This window comes from Periplaneta americana, chromosome 2, assembly GCF_040183065.1.
Source record: "Periplaneta americana isolate PAMFEO1 chromosome 2, P.americana_PAMFEO1_priV1, whole genome shotgun sequence".
Lineage (NCBI taxonomy): Eukaryota > Metazoa > Arthropoda > Insecta > Blattodea > Blattidae > Periplaneta > Periplaneta americana.
In genome coordinates, this window is record NC_091118.1 from 215,804,607 (window position 1) to 215,825,966 (window position 21,360).

The 21,360-nt window shown below is 36.6% G+C and overlaps 1 protein-coding gene across 3 annotated transcripts in view; it reads left to right on the top strand.

Annotated features, from left to right (window-relative positions):
* Positions 1-2,445: 2,445 nt before the first annotated feature.
* Positions 2,446-21,360, top strand: part of kcc (solute carrier family 12 member kcc) — a 222,674-nt gene continuing 203,759 nt past the window's right edge. For all 3 annotated transcript variants that reach the window (XM_069819538.1, XM_069819537.1, XM_069819539.1), the window contains exon 1: positions 2,446-2,664. In XM_069819538.1, the coding sequence (XP_069675639.1) occupies positions 2,496-2,664 (169 nt within the window). In that variant the 5' untranslated portion in view covers positions 2,446-2,495. The remainder of the gene's footprint in view (positions 2,665-21,360) is intronic.

The window sequence follows — 21,360 nt, forward strand, 5'->3', positions numbered from 1 at the left end:
GTAGACTGGAACAGCTTACCTGCGGCAATCTTTCAGGGTGGTCCTCTCAAAATCAATACATTTAAGGAAAGGTTGAGAAGATTAGACTGAAAATGTAATTGTAGGTGCAGTGTAATTATCTAAGTTGTGTCATGTAATTAATTAATTTGATATGTAATTAATTAAGATGATATGTAATTTAGTTGATATGTAAATAAATTAAGGTGATATGTAATTAATTAAGATGATATTTAATTAAGTTAATTTGTAATTAATTAAGGTGGAAAACTCTACAATAAAACATTCAAATATTGGGAAATCCCACCAAAATCAGGATATCTGGTAAGGCTATACACTCACAAATGGGACTAGCTGTGTACTACCGCTAGCGGCAAGTTTGGTTGGAACTTGTTCTTGAACATATTTTGTGTAATCGGTAATATTTTAACCGAAGAGCAAAATGATTTTCGAGAAGCAAGATCATGTCAAATGAATATTTCAAACTTCTAATGGAAAGGAGAAGTGAATTCAATAATTAGAAACCTATCTGGTATTCATAGATTACTAAAAAGCTTTTGACATATTAAATAGAGACATTTTATATGACATATTGAAAGAAGATGGAGTGCCAGATCAAATTATTACAGCCATTTACATATCTACAAAAATATAAAGATAGCTATAAAACCAATAGTGATCTGTCAGAATTTCAATCGATAAACTGCGGGATTAGACAAGGATGTCCACTTTCTGCATTTTCATTGATTAATATACATGAACTGTCGGATAAACAGCTAGAGGAGACACGCAGGAAAATGGTGCATTAAAAGCAACAGAAATGCGAAAATATACATCGTTTTCGCAGACGACCGAGATCTTTCAGCTGAAACTGGAGACAAACTCCAAAGAGCAACACACTCATTAAATTTAATAGCAACAAATATAATATGGCAATTTCTGTAGCTAAATCCAAAATAATGGCTTTCAAGGGAAAAGAACAATTACAAGTAAAATGAATCTTGACGGTATAATACTGGAACAAATGAATCATTTTTAATTTCTCGACTACAATTTCTCATATAGAGGAGTTACAAAAGAAGGTTTTCAAGTTTTATTAAGTGACAAGCATCATAAATTCAGTGTTCAAGGCGTCTTCAGTCCAGACGCATACCAACACATTGGCTAAACCGACACTGACATACGACAATGAAGCCTGAACTATCAGGAAACAAGATACACGGAGCGAAATGACATTCATGCTCTAAACAGCAGTATATACAGTAAAATTCTTGATAGCAACAGATCAGATCATATCGTAGCAGAAATAGATGTGCAACCGATATAACTTTCCTGAAAGTCTGCAGAAGAAGATGGTAAGATCACGTTGAAAGGATGATGGTCTAATCGAACGCTGCATTGCCGACCAGTTGGTCATACGGAATCAGTTTTTGACCGCAACAGGTCTCTAGGTCCCATGCTTGCCAGAATAATGATGATGATGATGATGATGATGATATTACCGTGTAAGTGAGTCGTTATACTTGTTATGAAGTTCGGAAAATGCAATATTTTTTAATTTTGAAAACTGCTGAACAATTAATTGCCAAAATTTTCAAAAGTGTATATATGTGTGTCTTGCATATGCCACATTAATTTCATTGTGATCAGATGAATTGTTGAAGAGCAGAGCAGACAGTCCCTGCACAGAGAGAAGTGGTCGCGTCCCTTGGCGTGGCAGTGAGCTGAATGAAACGTTCAGTATCGGGACCGATATGTCTTCACAGGCAGAAGATGAGGAACAGAGAGGGTGACCATCACGTTTAAAAAATATTTGTAATGTTCAGCGTTTCTAATCGAAATATATATACACATACGCTTTCAAAATATTTAACATGCAGTATGAATGAGTCTTAAGACATCACTGTGAATGTTCGTTATTTGGTGTAACACAGTACAATAAACATCTGTGTAAAATTTGAATCAAATTGAAGTTGTATTGCTGAGAAAATGAACATGGAAGGTTGGAAGGTCATCTTGAGAAAAACAGCTATGAAAGTAAATTTTATTACTAGTGTTATGTAGTCTAAGACGATTCAAAACATGCTGTTCAAAGGATGTAAATGATAACTTCAGTAAACCATATATATTCTGATCTAGAAAAAAATGACATTTTATAAACGAAGCCATCCTGCAGAACTCGAAACTCGTCACTTGTCAGTGTGAGTGGCATTTCGTCCAGGAAAACATCGGCGATATGGTGACGCGCCCGATTCCCGCGCTGTTGCAGCAATGCGCCGATGTAATAACAATATTTCTCGGCCCGCGAGCCGCTCTGTTTTTTGGGCGACGTAGGGACAAGCGGGCCGACAGGGATGCTGCATGGACCGGGGTTGGCAAGGTGCTGGCCGGGCGTGGCGGGGTGGAGGGGGGAGGCGACGGTGTTGATCTCTTGCGGCGGGCTGCGGAGTTACGTGTGAGCGAAGTCAGTGTGGGCTCCAGCGGCACAGTCACCAGCCATGTCGGCGAGTACCAACGCGGACGGGTCCAGGTTCGTCACCGAGAAGGTGACAGAGGTCACGGGCTCCGCGGGGGGCAGTCCGGCGTCCAAACACAGTGGTGGGGGTGCACCACCCAAGGGGGGCGTACCGGATGGCAACTGCTCTCCGGGGGCAGCTCCCGAGAAAGGTAAGGGTAACAGTGACGGGAGGGTAAACGGGAGTGCCTTGTTCACCATCTATCATCTCATAGTCGTAGTCCGAATGACGCAATAATGAAATCCAGCTGGATATTGTTGTTTGGGTCAGCCGTTGTCAGTCTGTAGATCATAACCACAAGCATGACATTTAATACAATCTGTACAGTTCTTTACATCAAGACATCTTTTAAAATTAGTCCAGTTATACAAAGGAACATGCGTACAATGCGTAGACAAAGGACAAGTTGTGTGCTGCTGAGGATCTGTATTGTGTGTGTGTGTGTGTGTGTGTGTGTGTGTGTGTGTGTGTGTGTGTCATCCAAATTTCCATTGGTCGCGCCGGGTTATGGAATAAATAAATAATGAGAGGGGAAACGGATGGCCGTACCACAAAAAGAAGCCGATACAACGCTGTACACAACACATTCTCCTCACATTTTACAGAATTTAACTTGTCTGCCTATCGTTGATGCTGACGTCTACGGTTTATTTTCTTGACTTGTCACTTACAAGAGACGCAGTCATGCGCCTAAACGACTAGACCACACAAACAACATTCAGTAATCCAGGAGTGGGATATCTATTTAGCTACTTCAATGTGATCAGTTTAACACAAGCGCTCATTGTGTACGCTAGGAATGCCGTGCTGTCGTATTTTATAACAATAATGTTGCTGAAAGTAAGCAGCACAGCTATAAAAGCGATCTGCTTAAGATAAGTGTTCTGTGAATATTCGCCAGCACATACATAAGTGACATGTCCCTTGTGCCCTTCTTCTACAAAGAGGAAGTCTGGTTACGTATTGTGCTAGTAGTGGAGCCAGTAGGCAACTAATATTGATCATAATGGAATAATTGGTAGTGATATTTTTTTAATTTTTACGTCAAGGAATGTTTAATGGCAGACGTAATTTTGCGTGTATTAATTTCCTAAACGCAAATAATATGGCTATATTTCTTTCTTCCTAATGGCTAGGGTGATGCTCATTCGTCTATATGCTGTTTGAAGCTCTAGAATTTTCGTCTCAAAAAGTTGCGATTGGTCGCATTAGAATATGAATATATTTTTTTTCCACGAAGTTGTATCATATTTTCATATATAACGTAACTTTGTATAAAATGCAAAGTTATGAAAACAATTCGTTTGAGCCAGTTTGGAGTAACTCGTCATTTTGTGTAATTTTTTAAATAAAAATCCATTAATCTATTTAGCAGACGTGATAGACTATATCAGCGTTTCTCCAACTGTGTTCCGCGAAACCCGCGAACAGTAATGCATTTTAAGATTTTATTTTGTACTTAGAGGATGCTATAAAATGTGCATGAAATCACGAAAATATGATTAATGGCATGACATATAATGTATAATAATAATAAAATATGAAATTATTATTATTATTATTATTATTATTATTATTATTATTATTATTATTATTTTTCGACAAGAAAGTGACATCCATCATTCTTGCAGTGGACTCTTCATTTATCCTTTACGGGAGTTTCTGCGTTTGTGTACACCAAAACAAAAATACCGAAATGGACTAGAATCAAAAGAAATCAGGCTACAACTTTGCGCCATGAAACCGGATTAAAAAAAGTGCAGTGTTAAAAAAACAAACAAATTCATCCCACTGAATGGTATAATAGGTATTAGCTTGCATATATTTCTTAATTGTAAAATGCTAATGAAAATAAAATAAATTACTGATTATTGCAAGGTTGTAATTTCAATAAAATTGAAAATGCAAGATTTTGGCAGTGAATTTGTGTTATTAATACTACAGTTACCTACACGTTAATAATAATAATAATAATAATAATAATAATAATAATAATAATAATTGTAATATTAATAATATAACAATAATAATAATGATAATAATATAATAATAATAATAATAATAATAATAATAATAATAATAATAATAATAATAATATCAGCAAAGCATAGAAAATGGGTTGCCAGTGTTCCGTGGTGACTCCATGAGCAAAAGGACTTCCACGATGCAAAATGTTTTTGAGAATCACTGGACTGTATAATTCCGGATGAACATACGAGTGCTCGTATATATCGATCGTGAACAAAATCCGACCCGCAGTTGAGAGGAAACTCTGCTCACAGACACAGACTTGTGTTATGGTATGTCGAAAACTCTTTTTCTTATTAGGGCCTATAATGCAAGAGATGTTACAAATGTGTGAAGATTCTGAAGTAGACTTGATGCAGTGAATGTTCCTTATATCGATCATCCGTTTAAAATCAGCCCCATTCTGCAAAGCAAACAGTCTGAAGGCACGGTCACCTAACAGTGCGGCACACAGCAAGACGCCGCCCTCATTTGGATATCTTAACGAAATGCTATTTAAAGCAAAGGAATCCTTGAATTTGAGACGTATTTCAGATGTTACGGAATTCGGAGACGTTGATGTCGAATTTGAAAAAAAAAATAGATTGCAGTAGCGCATGCTAAGAGAGTTGATTATTCAGTTTGATTTTCCTAAGACTGTTCAATTTTTTTATAATTATTGCAATATGTATGAAAAACTTTAATTATTTAATTGAATCTTTTATAATTTTTTTATTATCCAATTTAATAAACCCTATTTCACCCTGAGGTATATTAGGGTTATAGTTGGCATCAAAATACATACTTTATAACCAATAAACAATAGTAAAGCTATAATATAAAATAGTGGTCACAGTTACAATTCACATGAATTATGTAGAAGAATGCACCTTAATGAAAGAATTGATCCTGTTAAAGATTAATGAGATGTTTGAGGAATAATCAATATACAGAGGTGTGAAAATTATTAGAATAATCTTAATTTTAAAGGTTTTTTAATAGTTCCTTCACAAATATTAATTGAATTGATGAATATTGGTATATAATATTACTATACTGATGTAGGATATATTTACTACTAACAATGCCGGAAAGCATTGTTGTACATTGGTATTTTTCTTATTTTACAATTGTTATGGGAATTCAGAAATTATTATATTATGTTGGCGGAATTGGAAACATCAAAAATTATATGCACAAAACAGATGTATACGTTCATTTGAACCTTCACAACAATTTTTTATGTTTCCATTTTCGCCAACATAATATAATAATTTCTGAATTCCCATAACAATTGTAAAATAAGAAAAATACCAATGTACATCAATGCTTTCCGGCATTGTTAGTAGTAAATATATCCTACATCAGTATAGTAATATTATATACTAATATTCATCAATTCAATTAATATTTGTGAAGGAACTATTAAAAAACCTTTAAAATTAAGATTATTCTAATAATTTTCACACCTCTGTAAAAGATATACAAGAATGTCTAAACGTTTCAGAGTAAATACACGACCTAAATAGATAATCAATAGTAGATTAATATAACAAAGTTTGACTTTCACTTTGAAATTAATACTTAATTCATGAACAATGGAACAGTTAAGAGTAAAAAAAGGATATTACAAGCAATGATTTACGGTTACAAGTTACATACATGATTCAGGAACAAGTACAATAATTGAAATAATAACACAAGTAATGACTTATAACTAACGAAATTCTTAAAGGTCAATATTTAATAGTAGGGGCAATACAAAAGATTTAAAAACAAATATAAACAGTAAAGGAATAGTAGAAAAATTGACTTAAAATTACACATTCTTTTTAAAGCAATAGGTATTATAAATTAAAGTTCACTGATGCTGTATGCTGTGCTGTAGCAAGGCAGGCCTGTATTGGAGATGCTTGCGGATTACATGTCTTCCGCGTCTCTGGTGCTGACGAAGTGGTTTAGGGGCATCAGCCATATTGTCTGTCTGTCACATGAAGTATTGGACGAATTCAGTATCTACGAGCTAACCACGGAATGACGTAATGAAATATAATTTTAGTTAAAGTTAATAGTGCTTATCTGAAGTAAAAAAAGCGGCGTAACTGGGAATCCATCCAGACAGCTGCTGACTGTTACATTATTTAGCTGTACTCTCCGTCTCGAAGTGCAGCAGCCTTATTGTTGTAGAGCAGCTTGTCTCACGTTTGGATGGTCTAATATTCAACGTTCTGTGCAGATTTTCGTCATTAGAAATATAATTACAGAGGTCATTATGATGCACCTACAGACCTGCCTATGTTGTGAGGAATTGAAAAGCTATACAGGGTGGAAGTCAACCTCGCAGATTTTGAGAGCGAATAGCTCATGTTGTACGTAACAAAAAAACTGTAAAATCATATTGGTGGAAAGTTCAAATAATTTTTTCAGAAAGAAAGTTTTCCCCAAATGTTTAACATCCTCTTATTTGGTACTATTGCGAATAGAATCGTGATCTTTGTCCATATCGATAGAAAATCTAATAAAGAATCATGATGTCTCTGGCATATTTCAACAGTGTGGACACTTTTCGTGTAAATTTAATTTTAAAACCGCTAATTTCAAGCCACTGAACGATGCGACCAGATTGCATCACAGACGGAGGATCAATGAAGCTCATCTAGGGAGACAGACCTGAGTTCGTTGACCTCTTACATCTGTATTACGAAAAGAAAGAGTAGCGTGTTAGCGACGATGTTGCCAGACTGTTGAAATTTCCAACTTAACTTTCTAATTAATATTGCATTTAATCACAGAAAATAATGTGTTCTATTCATATAAATGCCCCCTACAATCTGCAGCATTATTTCACTTCCACTCTGTATATATACCTAAACCGCACAATTTATAAATGAAGCCAAATATCTTGATTTTGGGATAATGGAGGCTATCTTGTGTGTGCAATCAAAAAACTAAAGTTGCTGTTCCTATTTGAGAAGTGACTCCGTCTGTATGTATATCGCTTGAATAAGAAACAAACTGGAAATGGTGACGTAATTCATAACATTACTACGCAACGCGTAAAACGCACAATCAGAATGCGTGCGTCATCCTCGTAAGACTCATTTTATCAACAGACGTTCTCAGTGGCAACGAGGCGTGCAGGGAGTGTTTATATTTACTCTCACTTTGAGAGAGGAACGCATATTAAGGGTGTTTGACAATAAGGTGCTTAGGAAAATATTTGGGGCTAAGAGGGATGAAGTTACAGGAGAATGGAGAAAGTTACACAACGCAGAACTGCACGCATTGTATTCTTCACCTGACATAATTAGGAACATTAAATCCAGACGTTTGAGATGGGCAGGGCATGTAGCACGTATGGGCGAATCCAGAAATGTATATAACTTAGTATGTTAGTTGGGAGACCGGAGGGAAAACTACCTTTGGAGAGGGCGAGACGTAGATGGGAGGATAATATTAAAATGGATTTGAGGGAAGTGGGATATGATGATAGGGACTGGATTAATCTTGCACAGGATAGGGACGAATGGCGAGCTTATGTCAGGGCGGCAATGAACCTCCGTGTTCTCTAAAAGCCATTTGTTGTTATTTATTTATTTATTTATTTATTTATTTATTTATTTATTTATTTATTTATTTATTTATTTATTTATATTAAATTTGATGTTTCAGAAATAAAACAACTTGGCATGGCTTGCTAGCTGTCTGTTAAGGATTTCCTCTTGTTACTCCGAGCTTGCTTATCTTTATTTTATTTTAATTTTTATTCAATATTTTGTCTTAAATGCGCAAAGACCGTAACTTAAAGGGAGATTCCAATGAAAGGGTAAAAAATTCTATTTTTTAAAGTAGCCTATATTTTTTATTTATTCTGTGATTTTTTAAGAAAAATTGCCCAACCTGTATTTCGAATTTCCGTCAGCAAGTGGTCCAAAGTAATAACTATTAAATATCTGGTGCCACGCCATTCTTCTTCATGATCCTAACCTTTACTCTTCATTCTCCGAAATTACACTTTTTTAAAAGAATGTACCCATAACTCAGTTCTAACTTCTGAAATCTGCTGAAATTTTATGTTCTTCGTTGTTGTTGTTTAGTAAACTGTCCGAAGACAGGTCTGAATCTCACAAGTGAGGTAACTGGCCCAGGATATAGTTGCGTAAGGTGGCCGGTTCCTTTCCCCTTCCATTGCATACATCGCAGATTAGCTACATATTACACTAGTCAGACTAAAGATGCATACAAACAATTGTTCTTCCTCTGACACATATCGGCAAGTGAGATGTACTGCCTGATAATAGATGTACATATCAGCCAGAACCTCAATCAAAGTCATGCAAATTTTCATAGCTGGTATATTTTTCAATTAGCACAATATTTATTGTTGCAGAGAAAAATAAATTTTTGAAAATTATTTTCAAAAATCATATGAGCTAACCCAAGTGCCACAGAAAAAAAAAACTCTGACAAGCAATTACTTAACTGTATGAAGTGGAAGTGCGTAAAGTGTCATGTAGTTTCCTTCATTGCTTTCTTCCCCCATCCCGCTCGCTCTCTCTCTTTTTTAATGGTGCATGCGTAAAGTGAAAAATTGTTAAAATCCTTTAAGCCATTCTTACTCAAAATACTTGATTTATTTATTTATTTTAGTAGGTTATTTTACGACGCTTTATCAACATCTTAGATTATTTAGCGTCTGAATGAGATGAAGGTGATAATGCCGGTGAAATGAGTCCGAGGTCCAACACCGAAAGTTACCCAGCATTTGCTCATATTGGGTTGAGGGAAAACCCCGGAAAAAACCTCAACCAGGTAACTTGCCCCAACCGGGAATCAAACCCGGGCCACCTGGTTTCGCGGCTAGACCCGCTAATCGTTACTCCACAGGTGTGGACTCAAAATACTTGAATCGTTATCAAAATTGTCATACAGGCTTCCCCTTTGTTACATGCATCATATCCGAATGTCATAACGCTGAGGATTTTTACCAATGCGTTGCACTTGCATCACATCTTCCTGGCAATCAGTTAGCGGAAGGTGTTCTTCGCATGTTTGACCCTTTGGCTGCTGCGGACTGTTCGAAGTGGAGCGGCGCTCTCTGCGGGCTGGGATGTGATTACGCAATATCTGACGTCAGATTCGCAGGCTGCCCCTCGGACGATGCAACGCGTCACACCGCAGGCTGTGCAGTTCTTTATTTAGCCGCTGAAGCGAACTTAAAGCTACGATAGTGACAGAGCATGCCGAAGTATTCGGAGGAAGCCTATTTATCCAACACAGCACGAAGTTGAACCCGCTGGTCAGCCGACAGAATGCTGTCTGTGTTTAATCCCTGCTAGGCGTTAATTAACAGCCTGATCCGTATGGGACGCTTCGGGCGCGCTGATTTCTCCAGCATTACTGTTGTAGTTAACTTCACATATTTAGGCTTACTGGTCCAGCTGACTTTGACCTTTGTCCTGGTGGACTCCATTGTACACTTTTGGTGGTTTCTATCACAGTTTGTATGATCTATTACTATAACTTTGCATCACAATTCAGTGTTTACATGTTCGTAACATTCATTATGTTCTAAGACAGCGTTTCTCAAACTATGGTCCGCGGACCAACTGTGGTCCTTCAAAAAAGACAGAAGAAAAAATAAAATTCAAACGAATTGCGTATCACACTATAGCTGAAAATCTCAGAGTTTGGAAATGACGCATGGCAATCGCTTTCACATTTTCTCCCAGTACTGACATTTTATGAAATTTATTACCCTACCCGTCTATTCACTTCCCACTCTACTCTCAGCAACAAAAGAGGGATTTAAAGCACTATATACGTGGCGTTTCTCGCCATCTTTTCCCTTTACTTCTGGTGCTGCACCTGTACCCAGCCAGGGACACCCGAATTCATTACAGAGGACCAAAGTACCGAATCTTTTCATGTACTTATGACTTTAAATCTTTCTTATGTGATACACGCTAGTAGTTGTCCATGTCTCTGTTAAATAGTGCCCATTATACATAATGGAAAACTGGCTTCGATCCGGATCTTTGAAAGAAAAGGACGTGATGATACGCTTCAGTTAGGCTCTGCTAATAGTTCAGAAGCTGTGTGTGAAGATATTAATATCAATGATTCTAGTGCCGTTAAAGAAATATCTAGTCATTCAAATATAGGCCTACAACAACTGTGTAAGAATCGACAGGCTCATTCATCTCACTAATGTGAGTACCAACATTTATTTATTTATTTTTTTAGTTAATAAGTTAAAGATTATCCAAACTCTAATAGCCTTGAATTATTAAAAAAAAAGAAGATAAATTTTCTTCTATTAACATTAACATAATTAGCTAATACTAATATAAAATTGATTGAATTAAATTAATTTTAATTAATTAATTCTAATTTAAAATATAAGTATACTGGTATTAAAATATGCTACAAAAATTATAAATTTACTTTCGAAGGGAACAAGAGTAAGGTGGTCCGCGGAACTGTTCTGACTCAAAAAAGTTTGAGAAACGCTGTATCTAAGATATTGGTGCCCCCACCTCTTCCCTATTTGTACTGTGCTATCACACTTTTGGTTTTCACTTTGCAAACACTTTATTAATTATTCAATTACTTTTCCTTATTCGATTAAGAGTAATTAGAATAACAGTATTTGCCAGATCTAGAGAATCTTGGAGGAATGTTTTTAAAAAAAGTACAATTAATGCCCATAGCTTGTCAGTATATTTCTTCATTAATAAATTTCCTCGTATGTAATCGTGAAAACTTTGTAACTAATTCAACAGTTCATAGCATAAATACACGTCAAAAATGACTTTCATACTCCATCGGCAAGTCTATCGTGCTATCAAAAAGGAGTGCGTTATATGGCAGTAAAAATTGTTAAACGTTTCTTTGTGGATATGAAAAATCAAACTCAAAACATAAGATTATTTAGAGCCAAGTTAAAGAAGTAGGCGTACCTAATTTTCCAAGCCTTCTTTTATGACATTCAACAACGCTTCATGAATATTTCTGTCTTATATTAAGTATCGACACTAACCCCTTCTGTTGTACTAGTAGACTATATTGTAAACCTCTTCTGTATATATTCAACTGGACTGTGACTATAATTAAGACTATAATACTATTAAGATTTTTTGACTTGTTCCATATTCTAGCTGCGAAGCGATGTACGAATACCATGGAATGTAAATAAACGCAATACAATTTTTTTTTTCCGGTCTCCCGTCCCGCATTCATATGAACTATTGCAGCTGTAATTTTTATCTTTCGTGTAATAAGATGCTCTTCAATTTTGTTTGTCATTATCTCTTCATTCTTTATTCTCTACAATTTGGAAATCTTTTCACATTTGTCTAAAGATAATTTATTTTATAAGTTGTTATTTAATGTTTGAATCTCTTATCCATCCCAGCCACCGGCGTAGCTCAGTCAACTAAGGCTCTTGTCTGCTGATCCGGAGTTGCGCTCAGGCGTGGGTTCGATTCCTGCTTGGGCTGAATATCTGGTTGGGTTTTTTCTGAGGTTTTCTTCAACCGTAAGGCAAATGTCAGATCCAAATCCAATCCTCGGCCTCATCTCGCCAAATATCATCTCGCTGTCACCAATCCCATCGACGCTAAATAACCTCGTAGTTGATACAGCGTCGTTAAATAATCACGTAAAAAATATATATATCTGATTCACTAGTACGCTTTGTACTCTGCTTTGTCTGCACTCTTTGGTTTTGTCTAAAATGTATTCGCTCCAAGTGATTGACTGAGCAGTCAACGTGCTCGTATGCCTTTAGTTCGCTGTCTGATATTCCTAATGTGTATAGTACATAGTAGAGTTGTTTGAAAAGTTGATGACCTGACTTAGAAATGAAACTAGAAGTGTTTTGAAATATTTTTTGACATAATTACTCCTGAGAAATAACACATTTGGTCTAATTATGCTGCAATGCTTTTATGCCATTCTTATGAACAGACACTTCCAAGTCCGCAGAAAACAGTCTTTCCGTCTGACGAAAATGTCTTTTCACCCAAGTAAATGTGGGGCTTCGGGAAGAGAAACGAGTCCGAGAGTGCCAGATCTGGCGAGTAGGGAGTTGGGAACAGCTCGAGCCGCAGTATTTTAGCAACCGCGATTGCGGATATGTCGAAAGGTTCATTGTTACGATGTAACAATACCTGGCCTGCTCTCGCGAATTTTCCCTTTCAATTGCTGCAGATAATTTTACTGGTACTCTGAGTTCCCCTTTGCTATTTGATTAGCGTCCTAGACCCCCACAATACTGACCCATGACTTTCCATTCCATTGAGCACTCTTTGTTTTCTTTGAAGGTGGAGAGTCATCGACTTTCTATTGTTTCAACTACTCTTTTGTTTCTGGCAGGCCGACATAGTGATCAGATTCCTGCACAACCGGTTGGGAAAAATGGAAATTATAGTCCCGTCGCTCTAATTTCCGGCAGCCAATCACGTTGCAGGTCGGTTACATTTAAATGTGAGCGTCTTGTGATTCGCTGATGAAGATGTAAAGCATTTCCTAAGGCTGGATAAATACTTAATATATAATCGCCCGCCATTTTGGCTCTTTCGTTGGCGTTCCCAGAAAGCACACGAGGACGTTATTTGCCGCTCAATTATTTGCTCAATTACAGTGCGTTTGATTTATTATCATAGGAGCTACGACATGATAATGTTTAACGGTGTGGCAAATAGATTCCTCGTCTGGTAGCTCGGCAACGAAAGAACAAAAATGGCGAACGATACTACCTACCTAGACTTTATAGAGTCTTCACTTCCTAAGACGTAAGCAAAGAGGAGGAGTCACGCCGGGAATAACAGCGTCGCGACTATATATATTGCTACTGATCGCCCGGCGCTGTAGGCAATATGTAAAGCTCCTCCGTCCTGAGGATTGTCTCAGATTTCTGTTTAACGAACGTTCGATTTGTTTCGCTCTGTTTTGGGTGGACGGCTCTGGGGCATGAAAGGCATCCAGGTATTGCAGTTGGTGTCGTAAAGAAAAAAGAGCATGCAGTGCGAAACTACAACCGTTAGGAGGATGGAAGTACTTTTATTTCGGAATATGTATGATAAGAACTTTCTTGTGTTAAAATTTAACGTACCTTGTTAACATGTTTCGACCTATTTTCGGTCATCTTCAGAACTGGTCGTTGTTGGTCTTGGCGCCTCTTGTTTCCTGTGTGAGTGCGTTCGTAGTGTAGAGTCAAAGAGTGTATGTGTTTTGAAATTGAGTTGTGTGTTGAGAATATCGTTGGGGTGTGTTTTCGTGTGTCTGTATATTTCATATTGTTCTAGTGTGTTGAGTTTCTGGCTTTTTGGTTGGATGTGCAGTATTTCCATGTCTGTGTTGATGTCTCTGTAGGTGTGGTTGGCATTTGTGATGTGTTCTGCATATGTGGAGGTGTTTTGTAATTTTGTTATGGCTGTGATGTGTTCTTTGTAACGTGTTTGAAATGATCTGCCTGTCTGTCCTATGTACCAACCACAATTACAGAGACATCATCACAGACATGGAAATACTACACATCCAACCAAAAAGCCAGAAACTCAACACACTGGAACAATATGAAATATACAGACACACGAAAACACACCCCAACGATATTCTCACCACACAACTCAATTTCAAAACACATACACTCTTTGACTCTACACTACGAACGCACCCACACAGGAAACAAGAGGCGGTAAGACCAACAACGACCAGTTCTGAAGATGACCGAAAATAGGTCGAAACATGTTAACAAGGTACGTTAAAATTTAACACAAAGTTCTTATCATACATATTCCGAAGTGTTACAGTGTTAAAAGTTGTGTAATCAAGATGTAGGCCTATACTTTTATTTTGTTAAAATTAACATTTTTTAACAACATTCCATCTTTTTAAAAATGATTTTTATGTAAATAATAATAAGTTACATATGGTCAGAGTAATTAAAAAGCTGTGCGCCTGTGTAAAGGTCATTGCGTTGCAATGGAATGCACCTTCTTATTTGCTTTCTGTAATCAACTGTAATTCTATTTTCGCACATGTTTACATATTTCACATTATGCATTATGCTTATTACCAGTGCCCATTTGTTGACGTCATGTTTTAAACAGCTGATAGGGAATCCGATGAGGCGATGAGGTAGAGCCGTTACAGTGAACGCACTAACATCCGCAGCGTGCGAGGAGTGGGATACGAACGCTTACCTAAGATCCGCAGCCATAAGCGTGCCACACAAGGGCCACCAGCCCTGGCAACGCCTCCCGTGTTGTAGCTGCTAATGAAGTCTGCTGACGTGCAAACACTTGGCTGTCGAGAGGCGGAAGAGGATGACTGATCGGCCGTCGTCCCTTGAACGACTCAAATTTAAAATGAACTCACTTCAAGAAGATCGGCGGCGATTTGAATTCGGTCGCTCATATTTTGCATTAAAGTTAAACCCAGAAAAATGTCAGTCTGTTGTAACGGGACATCAAAGTCTGCTGGCAACGCGTACGGCACACAAGGCTAAATGGTAAATCAATGGAATATCCTCAAACTGGCTTCTTTATGGACAGCAGTAACATACATGTATAAGAAGATGTTCTAGTTGCTCCATTCTTTATATCACGTGAGGAAATTTCTACCATTTACCCTAAAAAAGGTTCTTATTCAGAAGCTTGTGATGCCCCATTTTGATTAGTGTGACTTCTTGCTGACAAATGTAACCCGTAACTAGCTGAGAGACTGCAGCGTGCTCATAATTACGGACCGGATTTTTATGTAATTACATATTACATTCCTTCCAACCTGACCGTGTATAAATAACAAATCTTTGCGAATTTTGTAATTACCATTAATATATTAAAATTTGATACTACATATTTTTACATATTTAGCCCACATTACATATTATGGCTTGGTATTACATAAATCTACATATTTAGGGGTTTTATTCCTTTTTACTTCTCTAAAAGAAAAAGAAAAACTTCTGCTGGGGAAGTTTACAATTTGAAATACTCAGATTTAAAAAGCATTTTTATCTACCCAAGAAAATATATATTTCGGGACGAAACATAACGTCCTTAGTTCCAGGAAGTAATAGAGGCACTCACCCCATACCACCCACTATAAATATGAGTGAACAAAAAGCAACCTTTCTCATACAACTACCTTGTGTTGTAAAAATTACTCAGAAAGTAGCGTTGCCTTCATGCGGTGCAGTGGGACGAGGACTACATGATTTGTCTCGAAATATAATTGTTCTGCACACGTCTTAACAAGCCGTTCCCATGCAGTTTGCAACCTTACCCACCCTCTTCCTAATCCTTCCAGGGAAAACCCGTGTCAAGTCTGACATGAGCCGCAATAAAGTAGCCGACTTTTGAAAAGAAGCTGGAGTAAAGGAACAAACTGGAAAGATGTTGAAAGATTAAAATAAATACCTTTTTAGGTTATTGCTTAACCTCTTTACTTTAAATTTAGTAGACCTATACTGAAATGGGATTTTCCGAACAATTAGAAAGTATGGTTCTCGGCTGGAATAATCCTACCCTTCTGAATGAGACAAGAATGTCACTTTTCAAACAACAGTTTATAAATGCCTATAGTTTGAGGTTTTAATAGGTACTTGGTTCTTACAGGGAGCAGCTAAAATGCATGTGTCCCACATCTCCTCTTATTTTCTCCTAATCCAGTAAAGCGAAACAGTGCTTTCAGTACTGTTGTGTCATTCATTTCACTCAGTTCTCTAGTTTTAGTACTTACAGTATAAAGTGCAAGTGAGTTTATCTACTGCTTTTAACTAACTAAAATGACCCTGTATCTTCAACCCTAACGACAAAAATAGAATAATAATAATAATAATAATAATAATAATAATAATAATAATAATAATAATAATAATTTATTTAACCTGGCAGAGTTAAGGCTATACGGCCTTCTCTAACACTCAACCAGGAGTAAAAACTGCGTTACAGAAACACTACAAATTTACAAAGTACACACAAAACTGAATAGGATAATAATAATAAAATGTAAACAACAAGTAAGAAGAAATCAGACATAATATATAACATAGAGAAGGAAAGAAAACAGAATAATAAAATGTGAACAGCAGGTCAAAAATAAATGAGGCCTACAAAGTATAAAAAAATAAGACAATTATTGGTAATAATAATAATAATAATAATAATAATAATAATAATAATAAATAAGAATAGTAATGATAATAATAATGATAATAATAATAATAATAATAATAATAAATAATAATAAAATAATAATAACAGGCCTAATAGTAATAATAATACTAATAGTAGTAATAAAATAGTGCAGTACAAAGCATACAATGAATACAATATTTTTAAGTACACACAGTAAGGAAAATTATGATTATATATAGCTCAACTTATCACATTAGAGATATACCATTATCGGAAAATATGAAAACAAAAATATAAAATAAGTTAAATATCACTAGAACATAAAAAGAAAAAAATGTGAATACGTGGAAACACGCAATACAACACTTGTCATAATAGTAAGTTAGTTTAGCAACTCGTCATAAGATAATTTTCTAACTTGGATTTGAAAATTTCAATGTTCGGCAGCCCTTGACTTCAGGCGGCAGAGAGTTCCAGTGACGAGAGGTAGCAACAGTGAAAGATGAGGAATACAGAGATGATGTGTGAAGTGGAATTTCTAGAGTGTTATTGCGTTGTGATCGAGTATTAATATTATGATAGCGAGAGAGAGTATGAAATCGAGCGAATAAATAATAGGGGGATGAAGTGTGCGTAATTCGATATAGGAGAGAAAGCGAGTGCAGATTTCTCCTCTCATGTAACCTAAACCATGATAACCTCTTCGAAAGAAGGTGAGATATGATCATAGTATCGAACATTACAAATGAAGCGGACGCACGCGTTATGAACACGCTGTAGTTTCTGAGCGGAATCAATCCTGAGATCGCTGAACAAAACGTCGCAATAATCGAAGTGAGGTAGAATGAGTGTCTGTACCAGCGTCTGTTTTAATTTAGATGGATAATGATACAATCTTTTTAGTGAATGGAGAATAGAGAATGCCTTCTTACATGTACATTTAATATGCGTATCCCAACTGAGATTAGATTCGAAATGCACTCCGAGATTTTTTACGGTAGAGCTAAACGGGATGATTGTTTTATTCAGTTTCACAGGTGGAATATTCAGGTCGTTGACTTCAGGATTGCGATGGACGAAGCTTTCACTACAGATGGAAAAATAGTACCGGTAATGTGTCAATATGCGGTAAAAAGTCGGGTGCTCTATGAAATCAAAACTGGAGAGTCTTACATATCCTATACCTGCCAGATATTGATATTAAATATTTTCATGATTTTACATACCGTCGAGCGGGGTGACTTTGTGCCATTCGCGCATTTAATAAAAAAAACGTGAGGAAGTAGTTTTTAAAACCGTCACAAGGTTTTAAAGACTACTAAACGCAAGGAAGTAGTCATTAAAACCTTGTCACGGCCTTAAATAATACTTGCATACGTTTTTCGCGAATGACACAAAGTCACCCTCATGGCACAAAGTCACCCTCATGGCACAAAGTCACCCTCGCGACGGTATTTTGGTACATATTCAGCTTATTTTTCTTACATCAATATGTACGTATTTCACACCTTGATATTACATAAAAATCCGGTCCCTAGTCATAATATGTGTATAAGATTCATCTGCTATAGTCACCCTGAGTGGCGCAGTTGATGTAGCGCTGGCCTTCTGTGCCCGAGATTGCGGGTTCGATCCCGGCCCATGTCGATGGTATCTAAGTGTGCTTAAATGCGACAGGCTCGTCACTAGATCTAGTAGCATGTAAAAGAACTCGTTCGGGACAAAATTCCGGCACACCGGTGACGCTGCTGTAATCTCGGCAGTTGCGAGCGTCGTTAAATAAACCATAATTTATTTTTTCATCTGCAGTATGAGAAAATTTGATCATGTAACACCATCCCTCGAACTTCTCTCACTGGTTCGCCTGAAGGAACGAAGAATCATGCATTCATTGACACTGCTATTTAAACTCTTGCATATCTCTTCTCCCACTTACTTAGCAGCACGTTTTCAGTTTCGCACAACAGTACGGAATCAGAAGCAAGCATTTCTTTCTATCCCTCATCACAGAACGTCGTCATATCCATCCTCCTATACAGTATCATTGCCCTACCCAGTGACATCAGGGATTGCAGGACGCTATCGAAATTCAGAATTAAGTTAGGAACGTGTATTTCATTTAATGAAATTGATTACTCATTAGTTATGAGTGCTTTGATTACAGCCTTCGTGTAACCTTTTATAAATGCATTTCTTGAATTATATTATTAGTTGTCCTGTTTCGTTCAGTTATGTAAGCTAAGTAGGCCTAATATTAATTTTGGCGTTAAGCTTTTTTAATAGTAGGCACACAAATTCAATTTCTTTGTTTTGTGTTAATGTAATTGGAAACGTTCAGTTTTATATGTAAGTTTTTGCGTAATTGAACGTTATTAATTAGTTTCTTCGCTTCTAATTTCAAATTTTGTACGTGTGCTGTACACTGTACAGTGAGGAAAGTAATTCTTAAGCGGGCAAGAATATTTCAATATCTGTAGAGCGATTCCTAAGAGGCTATATCTTCAATTTCTTGTCATCACAGATATGTAATATTGAAACAGAAAAGCGAAGAGAATATCTCGTCATCATATGAACCAAACTTTCGGCTCGGAGCATGCGCAGTGTGGCAGTCTTACAAAATGCTTGAATCGCTCAACTATTATCTCTCTCATTGCACATAGGCCTGAGCTTATTTCTGGCAGTATAGAAGACAAGCCTGATGGCCTTAAATCTATCTGAGTGAGTGAGTGAGTGAGTGAGTGAGTGAGTGAGTGAGTGAGTGAATATATAACTATATAAACAAACAAGCAGCCAAACAAATAAATAAAGAATGAATGAATAAATACATAAATAAATAAATAAATAAATAAATAAATGCATGAATAAATAAATAAATAAATAAATAAATAAATAAATAAATAAATAAATAAATAAATAAATAAATGCATGAATAAATAAATAAATAAATACTTACTTACTTATTAGCTTTTAAGGAACCCGGAGGTTCATTGCCGCCCTCACATAAGCCCGCTATTGGTCCCTATCTTGAGCAAGATTAATCCATTCTCTATCGTCATATCCCACCTCCCTCAAATAAATTTTAATATTATCTTCCCATCTACGTCTCGGCCTCCGTAAAGGTCTTTTTCCCTCCGGCCTCCCAACTAACACTCTATATGCATTTCTGGTTTTGTTCATACGTGCTACATGTCCTGCCCATCTCAAACGTCTGGATTTAATGTTCCTAATTATGTCAAGTAAAGAATACAATGCGTGCAGTTCTGTGTTGTGTAACTTTCTCCATTCGCCTGTAACTTCATACCTCTTAGCCCCAAATATTTTTCCAAGCACCTTAGTCTCAAACATCCTTAATCTCTGTTCCTCTCTCGAGGTGAGAGTCCAAGTTTCACAACCATACAGAATAACCGGTAATATAACTGTTTTATAAATTCTAACTTTGAGATTTTTTGACAGCAGACTGGATGATAAAAGTTTCTTAACCGAATAATAACACGCATTTCCCATATTTATTCTGCGTTTAATTTCCTCCCGAGTATCATTTATATTTGTTACTGTTGCTACCAGATATTTAAACTTCTCCACCTCTTCAAAAGATAAATTTCCAATTTTTATAGTTCCATTTCGTACAATATTCTCGTCACGAGACATAATCATATACTTTGTCTTTTCGGGATTTACTTCCAAATCTATCTCTTTACTTGCTTCCAGTAAAATTCCCGTGTTTTCCCTAATCGTTTGTGGATTTTCTCCTAACATATTCACGTCATCCGCATAGACAAGCAGCTGATGTAACCCGTTCAATTCCAAACCCTCTCTGTTATCCTGGACTTTCCTAATGGCATACTGTAGAGCAAAGTCACAAAGTAAAGGTGATAGCGCATCTCCTTGCTTTAGCCCACAGTGAATTGGAAACTCAAATAAATAAGTAAATAAATAAATTAAATAATAAATAAATACTTTGTCGCGATTACAGAACGTGCACCTCGGTCGCTTTGGAGCTACGATTGGACCGTAGAGTGTTTAAAATATGGAGAGCTCGTCCTCCTAACAAGGGCAGATGCAGACTGTGACTCTGTGTTAAGCGCTGCATGCTATGTCTGCCATTCCCACCTACTGGCCTTGCCTTCCCAATAGAACCGATACCGAGCTTGGCATGTTTATCCCTAAAAGTTTCCCCGTCACATTGTTGTGCTGACTTCAGACAGATTTTAATTAATGATGTCAGGCGGGCTACGTGACATGCCTCAACGCTGTCACACGCCGCAGAATGGGGCCGTATTCAACAATGTCACTTCAACGTCACTTCCTCTTGACCTCTTCAAGTCAGAAGTTGGGTCACATGAAGTGAAGTGCCGGATTCGTATTCACATACAATACTCGACAAAGTAAATGTAGGTAAAAAGCAAGTGAACTTGGTGTTCGATGTAGTTCTTCCAGCCTACAGCTGCTCCACTCCTTATTACACCCGTTTTACTTCCAACCTTGGAAGGAGCACCATTGGTTGCCAAGGATACAAGTTTATTCCAAGAAAGTCTAAAATAATTTCTACAGCCTGTACATGAAAATATCGGAACCAGTAGTAGTATCCTTTATGAGAGTAAAAGGCCTATGACTTATAATAATAATAATAATAATAATAATAATAATAATAATAATAATAATAATAATAATAATAATAATAATAATAATAA